This window comes from Chanodichthys erythropterus, chromosome 3 (genome assembly GCF_024489055.1).
Source record: "Chanodichthys erythropterus isolate Z2021 chromosome 3, ASM2448905v1, whole genome shotgun sequence".
Classification (NCBI taxonomy): domain Eukaryota; kingdom Metazoa; phylum Chordata; class Actinopteri; order Cypriniformes; family Xenocyprididae; genus Chanodichthys; species Chanodichthys erythropterus.
Window position 1 is genome coordinate 50866570 of NC_090223.1, and position 24357 is coordinate 50890926.

The window sequence follows — 24357 nt, forward strand, 5'->3', positions numbered from 1 at the left end:
CTAAATTAAACTGCTGTAAAAATGTATTAGATAAATATTTTTAATTTTTAAATTTTTTTGTTAATCAACCTCAGTCCTGATCAAAACTACTAAATGTTTTTTTTTGTTTTGTTTTTTTTGTTTTTGTTTTTTAAATCCAGGATTTATACTCTTTTATTGCCAAGTTTATAAATGATGTCACTGATTTGGAGAAAAAAAACAATATTATTTATTAACACAAATAATATTTTAAAATGTAATTTATTCATGTAATGCAAAGCTGAATTTTCAGCAGCCACACTGTAAAAAATGGCCGTGATTTTAACAGTAAAAGACTGTAAAAATGCTGCGGTGAAAAAACGTCAATTGGTTTACAGAAAGTTTCCGTACTATATACGGTCAATAACTGTAATAGATCTAATGGTACATTTACCAAATTTGTGGTAAAATACCGTTAAATTCACAGTTTTTGGAAGTGAAAAATAATTCATTGTAAAATTTACAGTGAAAAAACGTAAATTGACATTCCCACAATTCCCTGCGTGACACTTCACATTTGATATATTTTCGTTGAAATAACTCTGTTTCTTCTTAGTTTTTTTATGTACATTAGGGTTTTATATTACATCTAATGTTGTTAAATTAATGTTTATTGTATTTTTAAAATGTCATGCATGTTACCATAATGGTGTTTAGTGTGTGTGTGAATGACACTGTGTGCACCTTCTATATGTTAGTGTCGTCCTTCTCAGCTTGTGATGAACTTTGATTCATCATGTGACTCTTATCAACACTGTGTTTGGTGACTGTCAGTGTATTATAAAGGTACAAAACAGATATTAGTACTTCATTAGGTTGGTAAATTAACATTATATCAGTTAATGAAATACATTATTTTACCGTAAATTTAACAGATTTATTTTTACGTTGCTACTGTATTTTTTACTGGTAAAGTTCTGGCAACCACAGCTGCCGGTAATTTACCGTAAATTTTACAGGGATTTTTTTTACAGTGCACTATAATTGGTGATCAATTATTAATAATGGGTCTTATTATTTTCATTTTTTTTTCATGTTTGTATTTTTTTTCCCATCAGTATGTCCTTGTTGAATAAAATTATTCATTTTTATTTATTTTTTTTAAAAAAGAAAAAAGATCCTTTTTACCCCAAACTTTTAAATGGTTGTGTATTTCGGTTTCCACAAAACTACATCTACTTTCAGCATTTCAACACTTACAGGTGAACCAGGTGAAGATGGCAGAGCTAGCTGATGTTGCACACACCTCAGTACATGGGCACAACAGGTAAGTATTGCAGATGGATATTCACGAAGCAGACTTTGAAACACAAGGAGAAAACACATGGATACACTCCTTGGTTGTAGGAGAATGGGAGTCAACAGGAGATCGCTTGGTAAGTCTGTTTACTAGTTTAAGGCCAGATGCTGATGGAACGGTGTTGGTGTGAGCTTATATGTGGTGGTGACTGCAGTGAAGATGGGAATCAGGTGTGGATAATGGTTGACTGAGGGCAGGTGAGGAACGTGAGGGATGATAGGAAATGTAGTGTACTAAAGTGACTTGTGACTGAAGTTTGTGACACTTATATTCATGGTAATCAACATTATGTTAAATATAAATGCTGTTAATTAAGTTTAACTTGAACGGAACCTCAGAATATTCCTTTACCAATTAACAGGGTTATTATCATTAACTAAAACCACAAACTTAAAATATTTTAACTTATAATAAAATATAAAGAAATGTGGTAACACTTGACAATAAGGTTCATTAGTTAATGTATTGACTAACATGAACTAACCATGAGCAATACATTTGTTACTGTACATACAAATCTTTGTTAATGTTAGTTAAAGGTGCCATAGAACGTCTTTTTAAAAGATGTAATATAAGTCTAAGGTGTCCCCTGAATGTGTCTGTGAAGCTTCAGCTCAAAATACCCCATAGATTTTTTTAACTGCCTATTTTGGGGCATTATTAACTATGCACCGATTCATGCTGCGGCCCCTTTAAATTCTCGTGCTCTCTGCCCACGGAGCTCGCGCTTGCCTTAAACAGCATAAACAAAGTTCACACAGCTAATATAACCCTCAAAATGAATCTTTACAAAGTGTTCGTCATGCAGCATGTCTAATCGTGTAAGTATGGTAGTTATTTGGATGTTTACATTTGATTCTGAATTAGTTTGAGGCTGTGCTCTGTGGCTAAAGCTAACATTACACACTGTTGGAGAGATTTATAAAGAATGAAGTTGTGTTTATGAATTATACAGACTGCAAGTGTTTAAAAATGAAAATAGCGACGGCTCTTGTCTCTGCGAATACAGTAAGAAACGATGGTAACTTTAACCACATTTAACAGTACATTAGCAACATGCTAACGAAACATTTAGAAAGACAGTTTACAAATATCACTAAAAATATCATGATATCATGTCAGTTATTATTGCTCCATCTGCCATTTTTTTTTATTGTCCTTGCTTGCTTACCTAGTCTGATGATTCAACTGTGCACAGATCCAGATGTTACTGGCTGCCCTTGTTTAATGCCTTTCATAATGTTGGGAACATCATGGGCTGGCATATGCAAATATTGGGGGCGTACATATTAATGATCCCGACTGTTACGTAACAGTCGGTGTTATGTTGAGATTCGCCTGTTCTTCAGAGGTCTTTTAAACAAATAAGATTTATATAGGAAGGAGAAAACAATGGAGTTTGAGACTCACTGTATGTCATTTCCATGTACTGAACTCTTGTTATTCAACTATGCCAAGGTAAATTCAATATTTAATTCTAGGGCACCTTTAGTTAATGAAAATACAGTTGTATATTGTTTGTTCATGTTAGTTCACAGTGCATTAACTAATGTTAACAAGATTTTGATAATGTATTAGTAGATGCTGTATAAGTGCAGTTCATTATTATTTCATGTTAACTAATGTAGTTAACTAATGTTAACTAATGAAACTTGTTGTAAAGTGTTACCAGAAATGTATACTTATTTTATTTCAGTTAGTTGCCACTGTAATAGTATACTTTAATAGAAAAAACAATAATAGTATATCAGTGATACTAAAATTTCACTGCTGTGGAAAAAAAAAAAAAAAAAAAACATTTGTTTTGTTATTAAGAAACAACAAAATACAAATAATTTTGCAATTTCATATTTTTTAAAAATCTTAACGTTATGTATTATGTGGCATGAAAATCACTGACATGCGAGCCAGTATTTTGAGTGTAAAGGGGACTCTAATGCCTGATTCCTCTGAAAAACAGCAGTTCATAACACTGACAGATGAATGTGAAGTATTATAGTCCAATTGCACACAACTTAATCAAATGAGTACTTTAGTACGTAGTAGGTAGTTAAAGACACTTATAAATAAGATAAAATATAAATTATAAAATATAAAGTGGGTCCCAATTTTTAATTGATTGACAGCTAACCAAACAAAAAGATCAAACTCAAAATGCAATAGAAATCTGAGATTTAACTTGGAAACTTTTGCAGAAATGTAGATGCAGAGATGTGGATTCACAAACAGCGGCACCCAGATATACATGGTTATTGATAAACATTCTCATATCTGATGAAATAGATTGTTTTATTGAGTTATTGCTTAAATTTCAATGACAAACTTTGACCATTTGAAATGCTCATCTAGCTTTCCCATTCTAAACTGAATATTTGCATTGTGGCTTCCTTTCCACTGAAGCGCAGTAATGATAAGCACTGAATAATGAAGAACCATCATCACCAATGTATGTAAACCAAGATATCCATATAGTTATTTCAATATGGAGAACACAAACAGAGCCAGGAAAAAACTTAAACCTGATACCCTGAAAGCTTGTTAATTAGTTCAAAGAAATGTTCATCCAACCAGTAGAGATGGTCCTGAAGACATACATAATCAACTGACCAAAGCAGACTTTGATGTTTTCTGTGCCAACAATAGACAAAATGTTTTGATGACAGAAATGCTGGTGTAAATAGTTTTGGTATAACTTGCACATGACAAATTCTTAACAGTTTTCTATTAAAATCAAATCAAAGGGTTAGTGCACCCAAAAATGTAAATCCTGCCATCATTTACTCCCCCTCATGTCATTCCAAACCTGTGTGTGTTTCTTTCTTCTGTGAAAGACAAAAGAAGATATTTTGAAGGATGTTGGAAACCAATCAGTTTTGTTCCAACAGATTTCCATTGTACAATGGCAGTCAAAAATATAATGGAAGTCAATGGGAACCGTTTGATTACCAGCATTCTTGGAAGGGCATGAGGGTGAGCAAAAGATGACAGAATTTTCATTTTTGAACGAACTATCCCTTTTAATACCCTGAGATCTATATTTTTCAGTACAGTTTTAGAAATGCTCCTTAATACACATCAGTTGGAAGTTTGAAATCCTTGAAGCAGTAAAAAGAGATGTCACCATGATCCACCACAGCAAACGTCACTGGGACATCTCCGCTTTGAAAGGACAGCTGCTTCATGACATGCAGATCAGGCACGGGACCGTCGAAACTGTCAATGTACGCAGACAAAAATCAGTTGGCATGCTCAGATCAGGACCTTTTCAGACAATATAGATTTCTTGTCACAAGACACAGATCCTGATGATTTGAGCTTTTATCAGGAGCTCTATCATAACCAGATATATGCAAGTTCATAAAATTCATGTAGAAAATTTAACCCTCTGGAGTCTGAGGCTGATTTGGGGCCTGGAGAACTTTTGACATGCCCTGACATTTGTGCTTTTTTCAGTTGTTCATAAACATATTAATGGAAAAAGTGTCATTACACTGTATTCAGCACAAACTAGGCTACAATAATATGTGAGGAACATGTATGTACATGTTTGTGTTTTTGAAGGAATAACATTTATGCGTGGTTGTTGAAAAAACAAAAAACTTAAGTCACTGAAATAAGGCCAAAAAAAGTATAATAAATCTGTGTTCATAAGACTTTAGGGTATTGGAGGTTGTAGACTAGAGTTTTTGCTTCAAAATTATGTAAAAATTATGCTGCCTACTCCTTCATATTTAACAATATATTGATTTAGTTTTTGTAAGACACTTTTTGCCAAGAAACACAGTATGCAAGGAGGCGTGAATCACCACTGAAAATGGGCCATTCTCACCTGAGAAGACAAAAGAATTGGATAGTAATGAGCTGAAATGACTTGCATATTAATGAGGCATTTCAGTCAGGTAGGCTGTGAAAAAAAACCTTCTGTGATGTCTCAAGCTCATTATGATATATGAAACATACAGAAAAATATTATTACAATATAAAGTAATGGTTTTATATTATACTTTAAAATATAATGTATTTCTGTGATGCAAAGAGTCTGAATATAGGCTTTTAGTTTAAAAGCATGCACATTTGGAGAAATATTGGATTCTCATATGCTTATGTCAATTTTCTATACAGAGGAGTTATTTTTATTTAATATTCACTGTCATTACTATGAGCGCTGGTGTTTTCAATTCATCCTTGAAGTCGGAGGGCGCTCTGTGCATTTTAGTCCACAAATTCATCTAAAAGAAGAAGAGGCTATTCCATGAATGGAGTTTCCAATACATACAGCAGCAGGAGGGCGCTAAAGAAACAAAAACTCATCTAAACTTCATCTGTAGAAGACAAGTAAACAGGAAGTAACTGCATGTCTTCTAGAGATCGCTAACCATGACTTTTACATCCAGATAAACACTTTTCAAGACAATAAATACACGATTGAGATAATAAATGCATGTATTGACTGAATTAGCGTCTGAATAGCGCTGGCTCCGTGGGCGTGGCCGCATTAGCAGATAATGAGCTGAATCACAGACTTCTGACATGGCTCTCTTTTCATACAGATTACATTAACAAAGAAGGTTTGTTTTCGATTTGACTTACATGATTTAAAACCTGACATCTTAACGTTTTTTTAGACATAAGTGTAATTTTTTTGTCATTAGTATTCACTAAGTTACAGTTCATTTTCTGAGAACTATCAGATTGGAGTTCGTTCAGAGGGAGAGGAGAAATCACGCATCATGTTAGTTTTCTTTATTTTACAAAAAGCACAAAATTCTGTTTTTACTCTGAGTGTACACAAATGAAAGAAGATATTCCACAGATTAAAATGGTGTATAACTCTTAATTGTATGTGCAACATTGACGGAGTATTTTGAGTCTCTTTCACACTGATAAGAAAAAAACCACGGTGGTATCGCCGGCGATACCGTCAGACCTCAGAGTGTTAAACATCAAAATTTCAACAAAAAAAAATGTGTTTCACGAGATCACAGGCAGATGTTTTTGACAGGCCGTTTCTAGATATGTGGCCACAAGGCAAATGTTGTGCACAGTTCAGTATACATTACTGCACTATTCAGTACTCTGATTCTGATAATGATAATAATAATAATATAGCTGCAAGCAGCTATTACAGGCCAAGCACTTTATATGGCCATTATTGGCATTTGAAAAAGTTTTACTTGGTGCTTGTTGCTTATCACTATGCACCACATGGACACATGTTCAACTAGCTGTCAGAAAACAAAATTGTGTTCAAAGTGTGTTTTGCAAAAATACTTATATCTCTGGAACACTAGGTGGCGCTGTGTTAAAACTTCTCTTAAAGGGTTAGTTCACCCAAAAATGAAAATTCTGTCATTTATTACTCACCCTCATGCCGTTCTACACCCGTAAGACCTTCGATAAGCTTCAGAACACAAATTAAGATATTTTTGTTGAAATATGATGGCTCCGTGAGGCCTGCATAGCCAGCAATGACATTTCCTCTCTCAAGATCCATTAATGTACTAAAAACATATTTAAATCAGTTCATGTGAGTACAGTGGCTCAATATTAATATTATAAAGCGACGAGAATATTTTTGGTGAACCAAAAAAAACAAAATAGCGACTTATTTAGTGATGGCCGATTTCAAAACACTGCTTCATGAGGCATCGGTGCGTTATGAATCAGCGTGTTGAATCAGCGGTTCGGAGCAGCAAAGTCACGTGATTTCAGCATTTTGGCGGTTTAACACGCGATCTGAATCATGATTCGACACACTGATTCATAACGCTCTGATGCTTCCAGTGTTTTGAAATCGGCCATCACTATATAAGTAGTTTTTTTTTTTTTTTTTTGCCGCACCAAAAATATTCTCGTCGCTTTATAATATTAATATTGAACCACTGTACTCACATGAAGTGATTTAAATATGTTTTTAGTACATTAATGGATCCTTAGAGAGGAAATGTCATTGCTGGCTATGAAGGCCTCACTGAGCCATCGGATTTCAACAAAAATATCTTAATTTGTGTTCTGAAGATTAACAAAGGTCTTACGGGTGTGAAACGGCATGAGGGTGAGTGATTAATGACAGAATTTTCATTTTTGGGTGAACTAACCTTTTCAGGACATGCTGTCGATGATCCCTACCTAATTTTGTGCCGAAATGTCAAATCTTTTAAAATCTATCACAGTTTATGACAAATTTCAAAATGGTGGACAGGCAATTTGTCTGATCCTGGCAAAATTGGTGGGATTTGTCGAGGGATTTGTCACGAGGAATCCGCAGACCAAGATCATGATTTTCTGATAAACATTTCAAACGTTATGAGCAAAAATAGCAATTTTTCGTATACATGACCCGCAGGTGGCGCTGTTCCCAACTTGCACATGTACCCTCATATCATGGTGCTGACAACGTGTTCAGAGTTTCAACAAATCAAAGTCTGTCTGAAATATAGCATCTAATCTAATTTTGGGTCAAGATCCATTACATCACATCGTCATACATTTTGAAGAAAAGGGAAAATCAAAATTCTGTATTGGTAAGAATTAGACCACATTTGAAACTAGGACTAGCGAAAAACAGAATACAGTACATTTCAAAATGGCGACTACTGTAATAGGTGGAGTCTTAATGTAAGATGTTATTGAATGTGATCAGCATGAGGAGAGGAGTCAGGTGTACTAAGAATTTTGTTTCTATGAAGGAGGGGTCAAAAGTTATAACATGAAAAAATCTAATAAGTGATTTTTTGAACTGATGGTGGTCCTTTAAGAGACCCCAAAATTACTATTCCGGATCACCACTACAAGTGTGCCAAATTTCATCATTTTCCTACTTGCGGTTCATAGGGCTGCCATACACTCCTATTCGGGAGGAATAATAATTAAGATTAAGAAAATCAACCGAGGGCTACAGCACTTTCTCAAAACTGATTTATCAAAATGATGCTGCAACTTTGCGTCATTTCACGCCAAAGAACACCTTATTCATGGTAAAATCACTGTGAAGCCCAACTTTGAGCTTAAGTCTATTCCTAAACATTTTTTTTTAGCTTATAATTAACATTTAAAATGTTTTATTTTCAGTATCTCCAGTCCAATTTGTTACGCCTATTCCTAGACATTATTTAATGGGTAAAAACATCTCAGATGGGCCAAATATAGCATATTATTAAACATTTTTATGACTTGATGCATATTCCATGTCAAAAACATAAACCAATTTTCCAGCATGAATCAGCAGTCAGTGTGATTCAACCACTGTATAACTAAGGCAAAATGACAAAATCAATACAGCAGGAAAGAGACAATCATAAAGCACGTAATGAATGACTAGACTAATTTGAGTGTATTGTGTCAGTGTTTACCTGCAGACACACATGCGGCTATAAGGCTTTCCGGGGTGGCTCTTTTTAAACTCCGCCACCGTGTCCGGTTGGTAAACATCAAAACTAATCTTCCACTGGTCTGACGGGGACAACCTGAGAAAACAGACTGTTCAAAACAGCAGTTCAATCATCTCAAAGACTTACTACCAGGTTTACTCTGACGGGGTTTAATTACATCCGTCAATATGATATGGCTACAGGATAGTAAAGGTGAGCATATAGACCTGGAAACCCCCTCGGACAAGCTCGAAGACTTGACAATGCTGATCTGGTCCAGCAGTTCACCTGCACCATAATAGGACAAAAAAAATTATGAATGTAAGAAAGACAAAAACAGGTATTTTCCACAAACAGGTGCACCATTACATTTTCTAAGCATAAATCACTGAAGAATAAAACAAAATGACTGCGAACCTATTTTAATAACCAAAAAATTTATTATTCACACATATCATTTATCACACATTTATATAAATATTATCATTTATTCATAAAATAGCATTACTTAATGCATTAGATATCATGAAATTAAAACGAAGAATTATTATTCATCTTGGTTCAGTTCTAAATATACAAATACATTTTTGACATTTAAATTGTAAGAAATTACTATTACTCAATGTATTATGAACAAACATGAATTAACACTTTATTATCATTATTATTTTATTATATGGTATTTATTCATAAACACTACAAACAATTATTGTTTTTTTAATAATGATATACAAATGTTAATGTTAACAAATTGATTTTTTTTTTAAATTTTGATTAATTTGGTTTATTTAATAAACCTCATTAGAAAAAACAACGCTTCCTAATTCTTATGTTAGTTTGACCAAAAAATATGAACGAAAGATGAATTTAGAAAAAAAAAACCTGAACATGTTAAAGGGTTAGTTCACCCAAAAATGAAAATTCTGTCATTAATTACTCACCCTCATGTCATTTCACACCCGTAAGACCTTCATTCATCTTCAGAACAACAATTAAGATATTTTTGATGAAATTCGATGGCTCAGTGAGGCCTCCATTGACAGCAAGATAATTAACACTTTCAATGTCCAGAAAGCTACTAAAGACGTATTTAAAACAGTTCATGTGACTACAGTGGTTCAACCTTAATTTTGATGCGACAAGAATACTTTTTGTGCCCGGAAAAAAAAAAAGACTTTTCAACAATATCTAGTGATGGGTGATTTCAACATACTGCTTCATGAAGCTTTACGAATCTTTTGTTTTGAATCAGTGGTTCGGATACGTCTTTAGTAGCTTTCTGGGCATCTGAAAGTTTTGATTATCTTGCTGTGAATGGAGGCCTCACTGAGCCATTGGATTTTATCAAAAATATCTTTATTTGTGTCCTGAAGATGATCTTACAGGAGTGAAACGACATGAGGGTGAGTAATTAATGACAGAATTTTCATTTTTGGGTGCATTTTCATTCATGTGACGTGTATTTTCTGTGCCGCTAGCAGCACCAAACACAACTGCGATCTGTTCGTTTGAGCGGCTCGATCAGGTCGAGTTTAGGACAGTATATCTGTTTGATCAAACAATAGAGGACGGGTTTGTTCTGACATTGTCATTTGAGAAAACTATTAATGAAAAAGCGTATTCTTACGGTGTGAGGCGCACTGGCCGGGCTGAGTGAGCGGCGTCACCTCCCTCTCCCACAGATGCGCGGGTCTGTCTTTCTGCCGCCGTCGCCTCCTCTCCTCCAGCAGCTGTAAATACTCCGCCCAGTTCCTGCAGCGTCGCACCTCTCGGTCGCTATTCACATCCCTGCGGTAGCGATCTCGCTCTCTCTGGCGCTCCCTGTCCCGGCGCGACAGCTTCTCCTGCTTCACGTTGAGTCTGCTGAGCCAAGGAGTCACATCACAGTCGCCCACCTCCAGAGCGCCGGGCAGCAGGCTGCGGTCTGGAGAAGCCAGGCAGACCGAGCGGCTCCTACGAGAGCCCAGGTCTGGGAAAGAGATGCTGCTGAAGTCCCAGCGAGGAGCTGTGCTTTGGGCTTGAGCAGGTGGAGGCTGGACATCCCCTTCTATCCACCACGTCCTGTCAGAAGCCTCAGCGGACTGCATGGGCTCCTGCGGAGGTAGATCTGTGGCCGCCGGCGATTCACTGTTTTTAACTAGCTCGTCACTTTGGTCTTCAGCTGTTGTCTTCTCCACTGGTGATGTGTTTTGTTTTTCACTGAGGCCAATCAAGAAAGAGATGAGAATATAGAGTTAGAACTAAATTTAAGTAGCAGTCCGCAGGTTTCCCGGGGGAATTGGGCTACTTATAAATTGTTGTCTAGGTTAAACGTGGCAAATCCACCCCATCTAACATTTAACCCTCATTTTAACCCTCATTTCATTTCATGTTCATGACTCTTTATCACTGTGAAGCTGCTTTGAATTGAATTGCTTTTGTATTTTATAAAGCGATGTATAAATAAAGATGACTTGAACTTTATGAACAACAAAGTGCAGATATGCAATGCAAGAGATTGATTTCGCAGTGTGGACTGCTTCAGTGATTATAAAACCATTTTGTTTAACCGAAATTACCCGGAACAATTTGTCCCAGGAACATTCCCTGGGATTTGAATACACCCATTTAAATTATGCAAAGTCAAACATCTCTCCTGACTATAGCTGCTTAGTTAATAAAGTTCATTAAATATAAAAGGTTTCATCTTAAGGTCTAAAAAAAAAAAAGGGCAGATGCTTAAAAATCTCTGCTAAAAAAACTAAAAAAAGAAAAATTCAAATATTTAAATGAGATAATTTTAACACTTCCATTGAGCTAAATTAAAATACAAATAATATTAACATCCTTAATAGATATAGTTTTGCTTTCATCTTAATTTAAGTCATGCCTTGTAATATATGAAGGCAAATAAGGTCAGATTACAATCAGAAAACAGATTTTACAAAGGAGGACATCTGCTAGTTTGGTCCATAAATCATGCAGCTTTTAAGCCCTGTAGATCCCATTAATTAACATTAGTTCATGCATTGACAAACATAACCTAACAATGAGCAATACATGTATTACAGTATTTATTAATCTTTGTTAGTGTTGGTTAATAAATATACAACAGGTCATTGTTAGTTCATGTCAACTCAAGTATATGAAACATTTGCTAAGATTAAAGTATTTTTCATTGTTAGTTCATGTTAACTAATGGAACCTTGGTGTAAAGTGTTACTGCTTCTACTATATACACCTAAAAATAAAAATAAATCATAATTCAAAATATAAATATGTAATTGTTCTTCAACATGAACAGGAGCAGAAGAAGACTGCGGTGGGAAACCTGACGTGTACCTGGATACAGGACTTTGAGAGCGTTTCCTCTTCAGCTGTTTTCTCTGCTTGTCCCGCGATGATGCCGGCAGATTCAGCTGTCTCTCATATATAGACGGGACTGAACTGTGTGAAAGATGACTTTTATTGGACACTGTAGTAAAATATCTGATACTATCATTTCGGTAGATGCAACAGCAATTGATTGTACTGAGGATAAGTACGTGGTTGTTACCTGGGGTCAAATCTGTTCACAACATACCCAAGCCTTTTCAAATGTCCAAAAACCTAAATGAAGGAAGACAATGTTGTAAGGTGCACTCAGTATATTGTTACTGTATGTTTCACTCTTCTTTGTTCCAGTGGTCTGGAACTTTCTGACAGTGTACATCATTTTAAAGCGTTAAAATATGTTTAACAGCACTAAATACTGAGTGCACCTTTAGGAAGAGTGTTTTCTCATCAGGTGACAGTGGAGACAAACCTGATACTGATGAAGAGTCACAGTCTCACAAGAAAGAAAGCGCTCATATCCCTCCTGAATGGACAAAGGAAGGTCCCGGTAAAACACCTGCACATTGCCCTGAATTAGGAAGAAAACATTGCAAAGATACAGTTTACACAAAGATATTAAGCTGTTAAGCTCAACATTGATAATCATAAATTAGTGCTGTCAAGCGATTCAAATTTTGGTAACATTTTCTTTTACAGTGTCATTGTTACACATGTTACATGTAGTTACTGTAGTAATAACTAGAAATTATGCATAATTAACCTAAACCAAACCCTAATCCTAACTCTGACTCTATAGTAAGTACATGTAGTTAATTATTATTACTCAGTACTTAAATGTATAATTACACAGTAATACTGACACCTTAAAATAAAGTGTAACCAAAAAAAATTCTCGAATTAATTACACAATGTAGTGATTAATTAATCGCAAAATTATTGCACATTCAATTTTGCATAAGAATTTACCCCCAAAAGATAATTTAAATTCATTATTGTGTTAAATGAGAAAAGCATTACAAAAAGTAGCTTTTTAGAAAAAAAATATTTGATTTGATGTAACATAGAATTTCTTAAACATAAACTTTTGGGTGAGTAAAAGATGACAGAATTTTCACTTTTGGATGAAGTATGCTTTTTTAGTAATATGGAAATACGAAATAATTTTTTTTAATGAAATGATACTCTAAATAAGAAACTAAAACTGCCAGTAGGTGGCGTTAAATGTCTAAATGAGTAAGTCGTTGATTCATTTATTCATTTGATCTGTTCAAATGGTGATTCATTCAGGAGTGAAGTAAATACCTCTCTTTATGAATGGACCATTGAATCATTGGTTCACCCAACTGATTCGCTCAAATCGCAGATTCGTTCAGAAAAGAAATAATCTAAATGAGTTTAGGTTACTTTTAACAGATTATGCGTTTTATCCTAAACACATAAATTATAAATTGCTGCTGTGATCCTTGATTGTATTTTTTTTTTTTTTTTCTTGATGTGTATTTGTATGTCTATGTTATTTTTGCTGCTTTCTTGGCCAGGTCACTCTTGTAAAAGAGATTTTAATCTCAATGAGTGTTTTTAACCTGGTTAAATAAAGAAATTAATGAATGAACACTGTGTGTTGCTTGGAGACGGAGAAGTTCTGCTCTGGCTTTATAGGTAATATTTGTGTTGACAAAAGTAGACAATATAAAAAAAACCTATTGTTGTATAAAAAAAACCTCATATTTAATCATTGATATCTTGAATTTTAGAGGTATTCTAACTGCATTCTAGGCTTCATCACACAATGAGTTGTTGTCCTGCTTCATGTTTGTCACTAATCAACTATATGAAATGTAAGATGACCTGGGGTGGAGGCGTTAAATGTGTTAATAATGTTAACACATCATTTTTTCCCATAACTAATTAATCAGATTAATGTGTTAAATCAACAGACCTATCATAAATGTGGCTTGAGCATCAAATCATCATATTAGAATGATTTCTGAAGCATCATGTGGCACTGAAGAATGTGCAACCTCTTAGACTTCACTGCATAAATATATATAAGATTACTCATAGTGTGACATAAATATGAGAATGCAAATGTCCACTCACACATTCCATGAGGTAGAGAGCCTCTTCAGGATGCAGGTACTGCTTGCCTCTCTCTGAAAAACCCATCGTCTGCCAAAATTTCCCCTGCAAAAAAACACTAAGTCACTAAGGGTTGACAATGAACAGATGGAGACAATCATTCATTTGATGTTTTACATGGACTCACTGCTGGTGACTGTAATTCCACTAGTGTTTCCTCAGGGATCCAGACAGCTTTCACTAGATTCCCTCTGCACAGAAACACAAACGCATCAGGACAATTCTTCCCCTCTTCTTAGATTCACGGTGTTGTGCAGTAAGTGAGCGTGTGTTTTTATGACATGACTCACAGTCTCTCGACCCTCTCCTCGGCCAGGAGTGTCCAGTGCTCGTCCAGACTCTGCTTCAGACGGGCCGTCTGCCTCTCAGACCCATCGGGCAGGAAGTCTTTCTGACCCCTCACTGGTATCTTATGGCTCCGGGACCTCGCCTCAAACAGCTCTGATGGACTGCATGCAAAGCCAACACAAATGAAAAGAAATGCAATGTACTAGTATAACTACTACATGTGTAACAATACACATTAACATATTCTCATACTGACAAACTAAAGCTTAAATCCAGACTTAACAATCGTAACCTCGTAAAGCCAGACATATGTAAGCCATAAGGTACAAGAGGCTGGTCAATAGCTGTTTTTATTGTTCTATTTTATTGATCTATTTTATGGCTTTTATAAAACGGTTACGCAATACAGATATTAAAGCCAAAAATATGTATCAATACAACTTTCATGATGTAAACTTTCACTAAAAGCCTTCCTTCCGCCAGAAAAAAATAGTCCCTGACCGTGAACAGCAACAGAAGTTACATTGTTACGCCATTAGATGGCAGCAAAGACTGTCTTTATGAGTGTGTCAGTCAGTAGAGAAGACTTTTACATTGAAAAGACTGAATTGTTGTGAACAAGAAACAAGACGCAAGTGACAAATGCTTTGACTAGTGCTGTCAGTCACGGAAATCCCCTTAACTGTTAAAAGGACAAGATAAAACATCGGACATTTAAACAGATTTTTTTTATTATGAACATTGCACTGACCTGAAGGGAAATGCTAAATCTGAATGCAGGTAATAAACTCGCTCACTCGATCTCTTTCTCACAATACTCTTCTACATAATATAGTAAGCTTCAATGAACAATATCAACTGAGAACAAACAGTCTATGTTGCCAAGAGTGGTTGCTAAGGGTGTTGTGTAGTGATACACAGAATTGGGTGAAGCGGTCATAGCCGTGTTTTATCGTGAAAAAAGCACAGCTATTGACCAATCAGAATCAAGGACAGGAACTAACCGTTTTATAAGTAATAATAGTCAGAAAAACTAATCATTTGAAATGGTATGATTTATTGAACCCTTAGACAAAATCTAAAAGAAAAGTGTTTGTTTTTCATCATATTTTACACATCAGGCTCATAATAGTATGATATATAGTGAGAATATGAAGCTCACACTCAAGGAGGAAAACACCTCCTTTTATTTAGAGGCCCAAACTGAGCAAAAATGTGCAATTTGGTGCAGTTGCTGATGTTTATATTGCCAAAAAGTAAGATGAAATTCTGATATCTTATAATGTAATTCAATGAGAATATAGCGACTACTTACATAAAATGCACATAAATATCAGTTGTCACTCCATATCTTTAGTGAAATGATATTTAAATGCAAAGCTCTGTAGTTTTAAAACTCAATGATGATTGAGAGATAAACAGATAAATGTAATACAAGAGCCTGATGGATCATATTTAATACATCTGAACATGATTTTTCTACAAAATGTTTCATAGATAATGAAGTAAAATGAAGTGGGTGAAAATATTATTTGTGTGTTTTAATCACTTTGATTTACCTATTATGGCAATTAGCCTTAACAAGACTATACAGTGTGAGACCTCTTTATTTCCTTCATTCCTAAATGTTTGCAAGGTCATTTCCATCACAGAATGGTATTAATATTTAATAACATTCTCTGGTTATTCATTGTGGTTTACAAGAAAGACTTGTAATGCATACATTCACTATTGGAAATTGTTGATATAAATAGTGTATAATGTGTAATGTGTGTTTTATAGTAGTCTAGTAGTGGATCAAAAGTGCTCAAAGCTGAAACATGAGTTGATCCTCATTCAAAGAGTCATAAAAATATGCAACAGAGAAATTTCTCTAAACTGAGAACATCTTCTGTCATACCCCGTTGTCACATGATCTAACTTTAGCGTGTTTACTTTGCTTGGTGACGGAGAAACGAAGAAATCGAAACTTTGAATCAATTGAACCAAATGAAACTTTGAATCAATTGATTCGCAAAATGATTCACTGTTTCGAAGCGCTCGAAACGTCACACGCCGGTGACGCCTGCTGGTCAGAAGAGTGTAAATACAACAAAAACTCTTTATATACAACAAAATACCTCTTGCAAACCAATTGCAAATGATTTTCCGAAGGTGTAATCTAGTACATACAATTAATAATCAATGCATCATAATACCATTAAATATAAAGGCCTTCTAATAGGCCGTATGTATTATTTTATTAAACTGTAGGGCTTGTTTTGTTTGTTTTATGGAGAGTCAATGGAACTACTGAAAATGGGAAACATTTCGAAACAGATTTGATGAAAGTAAGCCTCTTTTACTGAAAACACGTGACTTGTGCGCTCCGAATCACTGATTCGAAATAAACGATTCGCAGGTCTCGGAGCTTCGCGAAGCGTGTTTTGAGAGCGACGGGCGCGCCGCCGCTAGTGTTTGCTTTGCTGTCCAGCGCATGCTTCCAGTTTCAGCACATTGACGCGAGGGTTATCACTTGTGTTGTTGCATATCATGAACGAATCAATGAACTATAACGGCACAAACAATTAACAACGGCTTTATTTCAGTGAATACACGATGACACTTACCTGAGCAACTCCTGATAAACATTGAGTTTGTGAGCATCTGTAGATGTGTCGCTGTCTGCCATATTTACTGCTGCCTGTGTCGTGTCGGGGTCCTAGTGCGCAAAGGATACAATACATGCGATTGTGCGCCTTTATCAATAGATGGCGGCACAGCACATATTACAACTTTGTTGGTGGTGGTGTTTTGTTTTATTAAGGATTAAGATGAAAGTTAAAAAGACGGTTAAAATACAATATTAACATATTAAATGATATATTAAGAGTTGCAGCAGGGATATTTTTGTAAGCCAAAACCTGGAAACTTCCATTGCACTGAAGTGTTTTTTTGTTTGTTTTGGGTTTTTGTGGCAGGGGTTTGATTAAATACCTGAATTAAGCTCTCAAGCTCAAGATATTTGTTTCATTCTAATACATAAACAGGTCATTCCTGGTATGCGGTAACATTTTGGCTTCATAAGTGTTGGGAAAAAAGGTTAATGATTTTCATGTTTTTAGCATTCTGCCAAAATAGTGACATGTTTATTTATTAGGAATACATATTGGTAAAGCTCAGGGACTCAAAAAAATAATAATTATACTGTAGGTAGATTGTTCAGACACTGGCCATGAAAATATTCCACCCTGTTAGGGACATATACATAGTCATCGCAACATGTTAATAATGTAAATGTTAAACAATAATGAGCTTTTCTTGGATAGTATATGTCCTTTTTGCCATCTTAGTATTTTTTGTCCTTGAAACAATAACAAAAAAATAAAATAAATATTGATGAATAGAATATGTCTTGATTATTAAGAACAGGTACTTTTTTGTGCCCATTCTTGCCAATAGGATGGCAAATAATATATATATTTTTTTGCTCAAAAACATATATATGCTGTTAGTGCTTCTCACCTCACAAAATAAGACAAAAGTATGCCAAATATTTAACGTTGCTGTCAAATTATTATTTAAAATTACTTGTCTAACAGGGTGGAAAGGAGCATAACAGGGTGGAACACCAGTGTTAACAGGTTCTAACAGTGGATGAGCTTTCCGTCATTGTCCTGCATGGTTTGCCATCTTTAATGTGTAAAAAATCCAGATTTCCTTTGGGAGAGGGACAAAAAATAGCTATGTGGTTTCTTATCACATCATGGTGGCAAAACAATTCTCTGCTCAGATGGCTAGAGAATGCCCTTTTTTGAATAGCAACATTATATTTTAAATACTTGTTTAATTGCATCTTTTTACATAAATGAAGGCCAGTATCACTTATACTAATACTGATGTTTCTATGAAAATAATGAAATTTATATTTTTTACATTATATACATTCACATTACAGTATAAATGTGATCAATTTCAACATTTATTAGACTTTAAAAATAACTTTTAAGTAAAAATTGTTCTAAACAGTACCAAATTAGTGTCTTTGGCTTGTAACAATTTTGGTGCTGAATAGAGCCCCTTTTTATAAGGTTCCAAAAAGAACTGTGCAGTTTATTTTCATAATTCAGTATCTTTATATTATTATTACAATTTGAATGTGACAATTTTAAGAAATAAATCATTTATATAATATATACATATGTATAGAATTTGCTATATTAAATAGTTTTGGAAGGCGAAAGAGTACATACTAACAGGGTGGAAGATGACTTCAGGGACACGGTAATTGAGGGAAATTCTAAAAAAATAACTATTTTCACATGATTTATATGTATGATTAGAGGCAGTTTAGCCTAGTCTATAACATAATTTGAAAATATTCTGAGGTTTTTATCATTTCATGGTTTATATTTCTTGTGAAAGTTGATGACTTTTCACTGAGGACATGATAAAATTGAATGCATACATCAATAAAAAGGTGTGTAAAATACAAAATAGTTTTTAAAAAATCTATTAAATATACAATTTAAGCCATTTCTTAAAAATATGTGACTCATTTTATAAATAATATGAGTAAATAAATCATTGAGACAGTAAAAATCACTGCATAACAGGAATGACTCAAACATCAATAATACCCTCTTGTGATTTTTTATGTCTTGTAAAAGGCAGATGCAAACAAGTGGCTAAATCCGACAACAGAGGTTGTCGAGGACATTAAATGTCATCAGGCCGAACAGGTAAACTCGTCTACTCACTAATTGGTTTCACAACCTCATTGTGTTTATAATAACGCTCTTGTGAACTATTCTAACACAAACTCTCAGGGGAAATGTTTTTGAAAGAGACTGAAAGAGTTGTAAGTAGCCTAATGTGACCGTGAAATTTCCATGGTGACCATGGTGTATCTACATTTAGCTATAGGATTAAATTTAGGCTTCAAAATTCATAAGTTGTGTTCATTTGTGAAGATTATCATGATGAACAAAACATGTAAAAATCAGAAACGTTTGGCAATAATCCAAAAGCCAATTAAAAATACTGTTGGGTTTTAGTTGATCATAACCCAGGTGAAAAAATACTTTTACATGGGTGTAATTTATAGTAAATACTATAGTGTTTTTGAACCATACTATAGTAAATTGTAGTATACTGCCTGTATATATTATAGTATTTACAACACTTTGTTAATGAATGCCACAGAATACTGTAGTATTAATTATAGAACTGATAATAAATACTGTAGTATACTTTAGTTTTTACTACAGTAAACTGTAGTGTATATTGTATTATAATATACCCTATAGATTAAAGTAAACTTAGAGCCATATTGGGTAAAGTAATTTGTTTATATAGTTGTTATATTATCACAGCAACTATAGAATTATCACAACAAATTAATTGAAGTGCTTTACTATAGTATGGTTCAAAAACACTAGTATTTACTATAATTTACTATAGTATTTTTTCAACTGACAAAAATGTACTTAAGTCCTACTTAAGTGGGTCAACAAAAATATGTTCTAAGAATATTTTACTAACATTACCATTGAATTATTATTTCTACATGTTCTCTTAAACATCCAGTTTCTTAAATGTTTTAAAAACCTTTTTTTAGGTTATCCGAACATTATGATGAACACCCGTTTCCGGTAAAAAATGTTCCATGAATGAATCAGAGCCTAAAGTTGCTTTGATCTTGCCGCCATGAGGTCACATGGTTTATGGAGCTCTCAATAGTTCCAAACAACTCTGCGCTGTCAATCCATTGGTTGAGAGTGAACAGCTGACAGTAGCCATTGACTGCCATAGTATGGAAAAAAAATACTATGGAAGTCATTTGGGTCCATCAACTGTTTGGTTAGAAACATTCTTCAAAATGTCTTCTTTTGTGTTCAGCAGAAGAAATACGCTCATACAGGTTTGGGACAACTTAAAGGGTGAGTGAATGATGACATTTTTGGGCGAACTATGCCTTTAACAGGTAAACCTTTGTAGAAAAGAGTTGTAAAAGTTTATTTAATCAGTTGATTTTTGTTGGTCTGTTCATATATATGTCTAGTGCTTGACTCTTTGATGAAGCGCACTGGATGATGTCTGGTCTACTGAAGTGTTTTCAGGGGTATCAGGTGAAAGATGTGAAGGGTGACGTGTGTTTGTCCGTATCACACATCCAGCTCTCTTTTGTTTGACCTGAATGGCCACAAAGCTCAGGCACCTGAGACAGACACCTCAAAACCAAAACACGGCCACTGCAGCTCCTCCTGCAGCGCTGCCTGCGCTCCTCCACAACCTTCCTGAAAGTCAACAATGAACCACGTTTCCAGTAAGCAAGATAGCTTCCCAAGTCCTACCCATTGCCATGGCAACAAACGGCTTAAGCTGACAGTGGTGTCTCTCTTGACCAAACGGGGCCACCCATGCAGAGAAATGCATGGCTCAGCATGACCCGTTCTGTACATATATATACGTGTATATAGTTTCTGATGCATGGCATTCTGTTCTCATTCATCACCATATACAATTAAATTATCTGGTGAATGTTAAAGGGATAGTTCACCCAAAAAATTTAAATTCTGTCATCATTTACTCACCCTCAAGTTGATCCAAACCTGTATGAATTTCTGTCTTCAGCTGAACACTAAAGAAGATGTTTTGAAGAATTTTTGTAACCAAACAGTTTATTGACCCCAGTATGGAAAAAATACGATTGAAGTCGATGGGATCCATCAACTGTTTGGTACTTAAAAACACTATAAAGTTCAGCTATTGACTTATAAAGGTAAAAATATAACACATTTTAATTTAATTGTAATTAACATGCAGTTATTTGTGTCCAAAAGCATTACATCATTCTTGTAAAGTGTAATATTACAATAATAAATACTAGTTTTAAAAGTAAGCTAAAGGGTACTTCTTTTTTTCACTATAGGTTCTATTTGAAATGTTTCTCTCAGTTTTGTTTTTAATAATTAGTTATAGGTTTTTCACTTTCCACCCTGTTAGTCTTTTGTAATATCCCGTTCCTCTTCCAGAAAGTGACATTTTTGTTTGGAAAATATAAGAATAAACAATGTATTTGATGAATTATGTGATATTTTGAGCGTATCCATTGGTTTGTATCATTTCAAAAAACACTGTTACTGCACAAGAATTGACTTAATAATGCTTTGCCTTGGCAATGCTTATGATATCCAATCATTTACAGATGCATGAACATCTTGAATGGGCATTGTAAAGATTTTATTTGGTTCATTATACAGTTCTTTACAGATTTGTGGTCAGTTACGTCAAACAACTCCTGTGGCGATCCAAAAGTGACGCTAAAGCTTTGTATGTGATTCTCTTCATCCCATTCAGGAACGCTTAACTGCCGGGTTTTGGGATGTGTGAAGGTCTTTCAGAGTATGTGACTCTCTAATCCGCTGGTTAATGCACTGAATCGGGTCTGTCTCATCTAAAATCAGCAGAGCTGTTGGGTTTTTTTCCACTTTTGTGCAGACTGTTGGTTTTCAAAACACTGTGGTGAAGCAGACTGCCAGAGAGGTCACATTAAAAGGTCAACTCGATTATCAACTCTAGTCTTATTAAGAAAACACTAGTTTTCTCAGGCCTACTTTGTTATTCTAATCCTTCCGAATTAAACACGTCTGTGTGTTGTTGTTTTTCTTCGCGATCTTAGTAAAAATGATCAAATTACCAGCTTTTTGGGCTCAAACATCTACTTCATTATGGATTTACCTATTTCTGCAAGCTCTCTGAGTACAAAAACACACAGTTGGTGGTTCAAGTGCTGCCGATTTATATGAATGATCAAATTATAATGAATAATATAGAACTCCTGTTTATTTCAGTGAGTCTTTTTCTGCAAAGGATGCCTCTCAGTCCTGAAAATCAAAGACCTCTCAGTCTCTTTAAAGGGTTGATCCTGTGCAAACAGGCCTGCAGTGCAGAAGCTGACACCATTGAAACTATTAGCAAACAAAGCCACGCTGAGGACAAATCATTTACCTTCATAGCATCACAGACTCATCCGGTAGTTTTGCTTCCTTCAGCACTAATCTGTTAATCTGCCCGTAGTGCTTTGTTTACACTCCTGCACTTTTAGTGATGCCGCTCGGCGCAATGCCACATGTAGCCAGTAGTCCTACTCAAACACCCCCGTTTCCAGATCCTCTGGTGTGCGACTGTATGCTAATGGCATGTTTCAGTCCAGCTGATCCAGTCTAACAAAGGCAGACTTGCTTGATAGAGACTTGTTTAGAAGTTTTAAATGAGGCTAGTTTGAAGGCCTTTGAAGTCTATTAGTTCGAATAATTGGACAGAATATTAGAGGTTATAAGCTTTTGATGTTTAGAGAGGTTACTGTTGCTGGTGTTTTGGCTGGCTGTTTGAGCATTGACAAAACAGATTCAAATCTTAAAAGTCTATTTAAAAAACTGTACTTGTAGATAATATAATATTGATGAAATAAAAGGCCACTTAAGTGCACTTAAAGAGAGACACTTTTATGCTTGTTTCTTATCACGCTTAAGTAGACTTTTAAAAATGTTACTTTTTAATAATGTCAAGTTTTATTAGTACATTTTAAAAGAAATCATTATGTATTAATAATATTTTGTCATGTTTTAAAGAAGTACACTTATTTTAATGTGTTGACTTACATTCTAAAGCACATGTAAAGTAGGCTACTTGATTATAATTTTAACTCTAGTGTGTTAACTTAATTATTTATTATTATTTAATAATATAATTATTAATAATTATTTAAACTTAATACATTTAAAATGTATTTAATTGTAACTTCATCATTATAAAAGTAATTAAAAATGTATTTAAATACATCACACAAAAATTTCAATAGAAAGTACATTAAAGTATATTTTAGTTTATCATAAATGCTTGTCAGTACATTCAGCAGTAACCATATTTCAAAGACAATAGGAGTAATTATGAAATTACATATAAAGATGTACTTCAGTCCTAATATAAATCATAACTATAATACATTTTCATTTAATTGCAGTTACCATGCAATTAAGTGTCTGTAAACATTACATTCAGTTCACACAAGTATATTCGGTTACACTTTATTTTAAGGTGTCCTTGTTTCAGTGTAAGTTTACAATAAAGTAATGATTACTTTAATAATTTACTACATGTACTTACTATAGTGTTAGTGTTAGGATTAGGGTTTATGGTTAGTTGCATGTAATTATGCATGTAATTCATAGTTATTACTACAGTAACTACATGTAACATGTGTAACTGTTACAGATCCCTTGTTTCCCTGGACTCCATTTCCCAGTATCCTCCTGTTTCATCACCTGCACTCACTTCCCTCGTCAGCTCCCCATCGTCACTCATCACCTGCACCTAGACTCTATTGTTAGTACTCCCTTTATATTGCACTCACTCCCTTCACTCCTTGTCCGTCTTGAATGTTGTATAACGTGTATGTTTGGTTCTCCTTGCCTTCTGTGTATTAAATACTACGTGTAATTGTGGAAATCCGTATCTGCCTCTTCTCTACACCAGCATACCATAACAGTAACAAGGACACTAAAATAAATAAAGGGTTACTGGATATTCTTTTAAAGAATGTTATTTCCATATTAAGTACTTGGTTACACTTTATTTTGATGGCCCACTTTAGACATTCTACTAACTACAAGTAATTTTGTAACTACATGTCAACTAACTCTCATTTGAGAATTAGTAGACTGTAGTAGACTGTTAAATAAAGTGTTAACAGATATTAAGCAGATGGTCTACTAATACTCTAATGACTGATAGTTGACTTGTAGTTGCAAAGTTACTTGTAGTTAGTAGAATGTCTGTTGAGGAGCAGCAAAATAATGTGTTAGCAGATATTAAGCAGACGGTCTACTAATTCTCTAATGACTGATAGTTGATATGTAGTTGCAAAGTTACTTGTAGTTAGTA

General features: G+C 34.6%; 1 protein-coding gene across 1 annotated transcript; it reads right to left on the reverse strand.

Annotated features, from left to right (window-relative positions):
* Positions 1-3469: 3469 nt before the first annotated feature.
* Positions 3470-17120, reverse strand: tsen54 (TSEN54 tRNA splicing endonuclease subunit). The gene is made up of 11 exons (XM_067377101.1): positions 17040-17120; positions 14433-14591; positions 14270-14333; positions 14104-14187; positions 12473-12571; positions 12224-12276; positions 12010-12114; positions 10316-10887; positions 8916-8976; positions 8671-8784; positions 3470-4531 (listed from the first exon to the last, which is right to left on the reverse strand). Exons 1-11 carry the CDS (start codon positions 17099-17101, stop codon positions 4384-4386), a joined length of 1521 nt encoding a protein of 506 aa, XP_067233202.1. The 5' UTR covers positions 17102-17120; the 3' UTR covers positions 3470-4383.
* Positions 17121-24357: the final 7237 nt, after the last annotated feature.